Source organism: Corapipo altera, unplaced genomic scaffold (assembly GCF_003945725.1).
Source record: "Corapipo altera isolate COAL_440 unplaced genomic scaffold, ASM394572v1 301, whole genome shotgun sequence".
In the NCBI taxonomy this organism is placed as follows: Eukaryota; Metazoa; Chordata; class Aves; order Passeriformes; family Pipridae; genus Corapipo; species Corapipo altera.
The window spans coordinates 2,167,589-2,175,354 of record NW_020884926.1 but is presented as its reverse complement, the minus strand read 5'-3'; the positions used below and the strand labels follow the sequence as shown (position 1 = coordinate 2,175,354).

Genomic DNA, 7,766 nt, shown 5'->3' with positions numbered 1-7,766 from the left:
CTGAACCCCCAGAGCAGTTTTAGGTCTGAGGAAAAAATGCCTGAACCCCCAGAGCAGTTTTAGGTCTGAGGAAAAAATGCTTGAACCTCCAGAGCACTTTTGGATCTGAGGACAAAGTACCTGAACCCCCAGAGCAGTTTTGGGTCTGAGGGTAAAATGCCTGAACTCCCAGAGCAGTTTTAGGTCTTAGGGTCAGTGCCTGAACCCCCAGAGCAGTTTTGGGTCCCAGAGCCAGTGCTGAACCCCCAGAGCAGGCACAGGGCTGATGTCCCAGTCTCTTCCTGCATCCCTGGAATGGGAAGGACTCTGCATGGTTGGGGTGTTAGTGCTGAGCCAAAGGGTTGAAGAAATGCACAGTGACACACCTTGGCTGTAATTCCTGGCTGGTCTTTTCTGCTCCTTTGTCCCAGGGGCAGGAGAACTGTTTATTTTTATTGCACTTCTAATAAATGTTGAATATTCTCCAGGCTTTTTTTTTTTTCCTTTCTTTTAAGTAGTTTGATATTTTTGGGAAAGGGACTGATGGCGTGAGCAGTGGGACACCCTGAATGTCCCCGTGGCCAAATGCTGCTGTTCAGGGCCCTGTTTTCCCTTCCTTTGACCATAAGGAGGGAAAGGTTCAGCTGTGTGTTACCTAAACCCTTCAGCCTTTATTTCCAAGTCCGTGGTGGGCTGGGGATGTGCAAAGGGACAACCCCCATGAGGGGACAGACCACTGGGAACAGCTGGAACTGTTTTCCACCGTAACAGTAGATTTTATGAGGCTGAAAATGTTATTTCTCTCTGCCCTGTCCTTGAGTCTCCTCAGTGGGAGTCGAGTGCTAATGAAGATGTAATGACAAAGCACTTCATCCCTCCCAGTGCCTGTTTGCTGGGCTTAGTCCCAAATGAAAGAGAGAGGAAAAATGGAAGTGCCTTCCCTGCCTGAAGCCTCGGTGAGTTACTTTTTTTCCAGGAACTCACTCAATTTGGTGCTGTGAAGATATGAAGAGCGGGTAGGATGAGGCAAATGAGAATCCCTGTCAAGCCCAGTGGCTTTGGCAGATTTTTCCAGGGCCTGGAGCGTTCCTGTGGCTGGCACAGGTAACACCAGCCTGCAGCTGAACCCCAGGGGAGGTGCAGACACAGCTCACGCAGCAGCTTTCCCCAGGAATTCCACACAGCAACACCCCTGAGCTATTTCTGCCGTTGCTTCGGCCTTTTCTATTCCAAATGAGATGATTTTTTTCTGGAAAGGGAGGCTGGAAGCATCTGTCACCAGCTGGGAAGGAGTGAGAGATGAGCAGGCTCTGCAGCTTCTCATTTTCCAGGTCGAATCAGGTGAACACAGAGGGAAGTCTCACCTGGGACAACCCCACCCCGACGGTGGGAGGAGTGAATTTGCAGGATAAACGTGCAGGATGGCACAGCACTGGGGTGGAGCAGAGCACAGCCGTGCCACCATGACCTGGGGATGCACCTGGACTGCTGAGGGAACACCTCCAACTGCAAGTAAAAAAGGGATAACGGGGGGTAATTGCTACAGACTGACACCTTGCATTGTAGAAAACATAATTTAATACATACACATAATGGTACTCGCATACAATACTGTCTTAGATCCATGTCTGAATAGAAAATATTCATTGTGAGCCGCCTTCAGCATGAAGACTCTGTTAAATCACTGTCAGATCACTGCTTTAAATAAAAGTAGAGTGTCAGCCACTGGCCTGTGTCTTAATACTGACACATTTGAAGATTAGGAGGGTAAAGCTGTCAGAAGGTGGAACTTTTTTTGGCAACAGTGAGAGGTTCTGAGTGAAGTTTGCTGATGCAGAAAGTCGAGGGTCGGGGTGGTGCTGTGTCTGTGCCTCACAGAGCTCACCCCTGCAGAACCACCTTCCAGGTGGGGATGAGTGATTTTTAAGCATCTTCTTGGGAAAAACGAGTAGAATGGCTACTTGAAGAGCTCGTCAGGGTAGTAGCACGGGGAAGGAAGGCAGCAGGGATGGATCCGTGTTTTGTCAGCAGGAGGCAGCAGTTGCACCTCTCAACGCTGCATAACACAACTGAAACCCCTCCAGCGTGTGAAATAAGTATGTTTTTCACCTGTTTATACAGCCATGTCTTTACCCTCCCAATCCCAGCTCCTCGTAGGAATAATCACGTAGATCCTTCAATTTGCCAAAAAAGAAAAAATAGCCCTTTATTCCCTCGGGGAGCTCGAGGAACTGCACCCGCTGCCACCTGGTCTCCAGCCAAGGCAGCGACACACACACACACACACGAGGGAAACAGTCCTGGAACCCTCCCCGTGGCTTTCCCAGCTCTGGTTTCCATGGAGAGTTTGGCAGCAGGATGCAGAGGCAGCTCCTTGGAGCAGCACTCCGGGTTGGAGCAGCATTCCAGCGGAGAGCCCCCAGAGGCAGGGTGGGCACAGGAGCGAGAGCAACGGGGGATGCAGAGGCTGCCCAGGCTGCCCAACAATCCAAGGAATGCTGGCAGGGCAGCAGGTCCTGCTGCTCCTCCCCGGTGCAGGCACAGAGCTGAGCAGAGCCAGAGTGGGCTGCTACTGGAAAAAAGGGGGTTCTGTCGCCGCCGCCGCTGCCGCCGTGGTGGGTTTGGGGGGCAGGTACTCGGGCCTGCTCATGGTGGCCACAGTCCTGGTGAAGCAGCGCAGGTTGCCCGTCTTCAGGGCGCACTGCACCGGCCAGAGGATGATGCAGAAGAGGATGATGACGAGGGCGGAGAGGAGGAGGATGCGCTTCCAGTCGTCGCACACCTCGCAGCGGGACAACCTCCCCGCCAGCCCCCTCGGCGGGGCCTCGGGGCTCTCGGGCTTGCTCATGGCCACGTCGATGGAGATGCAGGACTCCGGGTTCTCGGCGTCGTCCGAGGCCCTCCGGCAGCACAGCTTGGTGCCCTCCATCCACAGCACCTTCTCCCGCTGCAGCTCCGGGGGCAGCGTGGCCAGCAGCTCCTTGCTGGTCTCCAGGGCGGGAGCGCCTTCCTGGGGGATGTTGGTGAGCTGCCTGCAGAAGGGGCAGGGCAGCAGGTCCTCGGGCTGGTTGGGGGGCAGCCCCGTGCTCAGGCGGGCCACGCATTCCAGGCAGAAAACGTGGGAGCACTGGAGCAGTTTGGGGGTCTTGAAGGTGTTGTCATAGGTGTTGAAGCAGATGGAGCACTCCACGGGGGAGGTCGGCTTGGGAGAGGTGGGGTTGGGCGAGCCCGGGGAGCTGGTGGGGGATCTGGCCTTCCTCTTGCCATCTCCTGGGGAGGTCACCACGATGGGGCTGATGGGGATGGGGACTTCACCAGGAGAGGCAGGGGTCGGGCTGGTGGGAGAGTCCGGAGTGCTGGAATGCCACAGCTGGGAGAAGCACGACATGACGGAGCCCCGGGAGAGGAACAGAGCCCTGGGAGCCTCTGGAAGAGAAGAAAACCACAAGCCTTCATTTTAAACAAGGTGGAGACACCCCTGTCACCAGCTTTAACCCCTTCAAAGGAACAAAGAGCGAGTTGGTGGCTTCCACTGCATCCAGAGGCGAGAAGCACACAGGGAGCCTGTGGGAAGCTGCGTCCCGAAGGTGAAGTCAAAAATCCTGCACACAGAAGCAAGGAACCCGCAGAGATCCACCAGGAGCCAAAGCCTTTTGCACCAGGACACCCTAGATCACAGATGGGAGCAGTCCTTCCCCCTGAATTCCTCCCTCTGGGCACCAAGAGACACGACACAGACCTACCCCGGGCGGTGCTCCCCGACACCTGAGCAGGGAGGAGAGCAGAAGACTCCATGAGGGGCCTCGCCCTGGCAATCTATTAGTCTGGGAGGCCCTCAGGGATTATGGTGGCAGCAAGAGCAAGGCCTAAGAGACAGATAACACTGTTCAGGTGTGGAGGGAAATGGGGGGGGGGGGGGGTCTCTGCCTTGATCTGTGGTCCTGCTGCTGGTGGGTGAGGCACCACCTGAGGTTCTCTCCATCCACAGCGGGATCTGAACTCCCCCGTGTCACGGGAGAAGCCGAGGGAGGGGAGGAAATGGTTTTATGGCACCGTCTGTTCCATCCTCAGCCTCCAGCAGCACCTCTGGCCCTGTCACCGTGACACAGCAAGACGGGCAAGGCTGGAGGAAATGGCCTTGGGGGCAGAGCAGGGGCAATTCTCTGCTGCTTCCTTGTTGCTCTGGTTTCCCTAAGGACACACAGCTCAGCCCTGGAGGAGGAGGCTCAGCACCAAAGCCTTGCTGCCCTGTGCTCCCTGGAGGAGCCTGGAGTGGCTGAGGCACCAATTCCAGCAAATCAGTTTACAAATTACTCCAGTTTTTTCACCCACCTCGGCAGCACCCTCAGCTCAGGTTGTTTTACCCCAAACTCGCAGCCTCACCTACAGCCCTGCTCAGCTTTGCAGCTGCTGAGTGGTTTTACCCGAAAGCAAGTGTTTGGCTGGAGGAAATTCCTGGTGACAGGAACATTTTTTTGGGATGTGTCACCCAACCAGCCGGGCTTGATTCTCCCCTGATGGGAGATTTGCTGATGACAAGCCAGAAATGTCCAGGTTGGTGCTGTAATTACAGCTCTGCAGCCCAGTGTGTGGACCAGAGCCATATAAAGGGTAATTTAAGGGATCAGAAGGACCAAGTGTCCCTCACACTGCACTAAAATAAATCTCCATTATTTCAGGATGGAGAATTCTCCCCTCTCCCCTCACAGCTGGCATTGCCAGAGCTGAAACCAGCCTTCAGAACCTCCTTTCTTTTCCTTCTCTTAATCTAAATGTTAAATTTGGTGAAGCTTCTCCTCAAGTTAAATTCTGTGCACTTTGCAGCGAGTTGGAATGGTTTCTAATGTCTTTTTTTTTATTTCCTGGCTCCAGATCCCCGTGCATGTTTAACACAATCTGGCAGATGCTGATGAATCACAAATCCAAGCCTAAGTTGGCACAGAGACGAGGAAAAACCCCCGGGTTTCTTTATTTGGTTTTTTTGGTTGGTTTTTGGTTGGTTTTTTTTACTAAATTTCTCTTTTGCAGAACTCCATCCTCTACAATCCAGTTCTCTGCAGTTCCTGAGTGTTTCTCAGACATTCTGAGCAGTAAAACCAGTGGCAGGAGGTAACCTCAGAAAGAGAGAGCCTGGGCTTGCACAAGCTGGGATTTCACAACCCCTGTTATGAAATTAAAGCTGTTCTGTTGAGGTTTTTTTTTTTACTGCTCTGTAACGTGTCAGAGCAACATCCTGATAGTAAACTTGAAGTTTACTCACAGCAGCTGCTTTTAAACAAAGGGACAAGTCTTTGCCTGCATTTTAACTTCCCTAAACAGGGTTGTCACGCTGTGGATGTGTCTTAGTTTTAATAAATTTAGAGGCTGGTTATTTTATATCGACACCTCGGTGTTATGTGGCACCTGGACCAGGTAATTACACAGATAATTGAATTAAACTGGGGAGACACAAAGAGTAGGGAACAGAGCTGAGGCACGAGACAGGTTGGATTCATGCTCAGCCTCCCCCCTCTGCTTGTGTCTTTTTAACAGAATTGATTGGGGTTTGGGGGTTTTTGTTTGGTTTTCTGATTTTTTTTTTTTTTTTTATTCAGACCCCCACAGTCTCTCCCAGACCTTGCTGCTATTTATCTCCTATTACCAAATATTTTTACCTGGGCTTTCCAGAAACTTCAGGGACACCAGTAAATAATGAGAAGAAACACATCGACTCAGCAAATAAATAAAACCGAGTAAATAAATACAACTAAGTAAATAAATAAAAGTAAATAAATAAAACTAACTAAATAAATACAGCTTAGTAAATAAATAAAACTAAGTAATTCAGGACTTCTTACAAGTTCTAGAAAACTTCTTTCCACCCCATAAAACCAAGGAGATCACAAGGGTTCTGCTCCATCAGGCCAGTGGCCAGCACTGTTCTGATGGTCCCCTGATGGGATCTTTAAGTCAGAGCAATGAACCCCCAGCAAGGCAAGAGCTGTGGAGCAGATTAAAGTCAATAAATACCTGTTCAGGGTGCTGTTAGAAGGAGGAAAGCATGTTCTGGGCTCTTGATTTCTACCCCTGAAGAGTCTTCTCTCCAGAGGGGCTTTTTTTGTGTTTATAAGTGTCCTCTTGGTGTCCCGGATCCGGGTGGTTTTTCCTGGCAGGACAAGTGACCTCCAGGAGCTCCCTGTGCACGAGTGGCCCCAGCTCTGCAATCCAAGGATCTTTTATACCTTCCTGTCTGGAGGTGACTTTACCTGCTCCACCTGCCCTTCCCCATCCCCACTGAATCATTCCCTGGCTCCGAGCGCTCCCGCTCGGGCCGGTTCCTGTGACAAACAGGGCAGGCTGGAATGCTCCTGATAAGGGACACCTGCCTGGGAGAAATGGTTTGTTATTCCTCTTCCCTGACCCTCTGCTCACTGGTAAATTCTAGTTTGGAGGGGTTTTAATCACCTTCCATAACCTGTTGTTTTCCAGGTTGTTTCCCTGTTGCGTTTTCACCTCCCAAAAGAAAATTTCACCCCCAAATTTTGCCTCAAAACTTCACCTCAAAACACAGTTATTCCTCTCTTATCATGCCCCCATAAAACCTAAATAATTTGGAAGTGCCTGACAGCAGAAACCAAATTCTGACAGTCCCATTTCTTATAATTGGCTGAGGGGAAAAAAATAGGTTGCGATAGAAAAACCAGGATAATTCGAAAGCTGTTTGTAAATTAATGGAAGCACTCTACACACCCATCTGCCTGCTCTGAGCCCCTCTGAATGGGTTGGCACAGAGAGGGAATTTCATTCTTTGCAGCTTAATATTTCTTAATGTTTCTTGTGGAGAAATATTATTCCACCTGCAAAGCTTGTGTGTGGTTCAAAGGACATCAGCCCAGGAGCCAGAAAAAGAACCAGCAAATTTACATTTGTGGGCAGATAAGGACACAAAAGAGGGGTGGGGGGGAGAGACAAACATTCAGCATTTATTCCAGCCCTCATTTGTTGCAAACACTATTTTTCTTTGTTCGGTTTCTCGACAAAACCAACATTCATAAATAACTGGATTTTTTTTCAGGCCGGTATCAGGAAGTGCCTTCTTTAAAAATGGGTGAAAAACATCCTGGAACTGAGTGAATCTCTTGGGACAGAGAAATGTCTAAATCTCACTGATTTTAGGGGCAGTCAGATAGAACTTGCTTTGGATTCAACATTCCTCTATTCCAGGTCACATTGTCCAAGGAGTTAAATAAGAGAAGTGTGTTGAAATCACCAAAGCTTTAGGATTAATTATGTTTTAGGATTAAAATTAAGGTTCCTGGGTCCTTCCACAGCATCATTCTCCAGTGGATTCCTGCTGAGCTCCATGGGTGGTTCCAGAAGACAAACACCCAGCGGAGATGCAGGTTTGGACCAAACTTTCCCGGAGCTGCATCCCAGGAGAGCGTGGGAATGACAATCCCTGCAGGAGGCTGAGCTGGCAGCACCTCATGGAGCACTTCCCAGGTATTTATCCCTCACTCAGGGATGAGTGGGGCTGGCAGCAAGCACTGCCTGCAGCTGACACAGCAGGATGTTGGATGAACGGATGGGAATGAGAGTTTTAGGAGTGTCGCTGCCTTAGTCATGGCAGGAGCAAACTGGGCTCAGAGTTAACACCATTTCAGCACCATGGCAGGGTGTGTTACCTCAGGAACACACTGAGGATCCAAAAATCTGGTTTTGGGTCCAGCTGTTTCCCCTGGAAGTCAGTGGGACAGCAAGGATTTAATTTTTAAAGCAAGGCACGGGTGCCTTTTAACCCTTTCCCC

At 50.6% G+C, this 7,766-nt stretch overlaps 1 protein-coding gene across 1 annotated transcript; it reads right to left on the bottom strand.

The window, feature by feature from the left end:
• Window positions 1-2,548: 2,548 nt before the first annotated feature.
• Window positions 2,549-3,872, bottom strand: RNF223 (ring finger protein 223). Its single transcript, XM_027657928.1, has 2 exons — window positions 3,723-3,872; window positions 2,549-3,405 (listed from the first exon to the last, which is right to left on the bottom strand). The coding sequence occupies exons 1-2, from the start codon at window positions 3,772-3,774 to the stop codon at window positions 2,549-2,551; spliced, it is 909 nt and encodes a 302-aa protein (XP_027513729.1). The 5' UTR covers window positions 3,775-3,872.
• Window positions 3,873-7,766: the final 3,894 nt, after the last annotated feature.

Excerpts from the sequence above, each read along its gene's own strand:
- RNF223 (XM_027657928.1), bottom strand. The coding sequence starts at position 3,774 with ATGGAGTCTTCTGCTCTCCTCCCTGCTCAGGTGTCGGGGAGCACCGCC. Across the intron at positions 3,406-3,722 it reads GTCGGGGAGCACCGCCCGGG|AGGCTCCCAGGGCTCTGTTC; the intron begins GTAGGTCTGTGT and ends CTTCTCTTCCAG.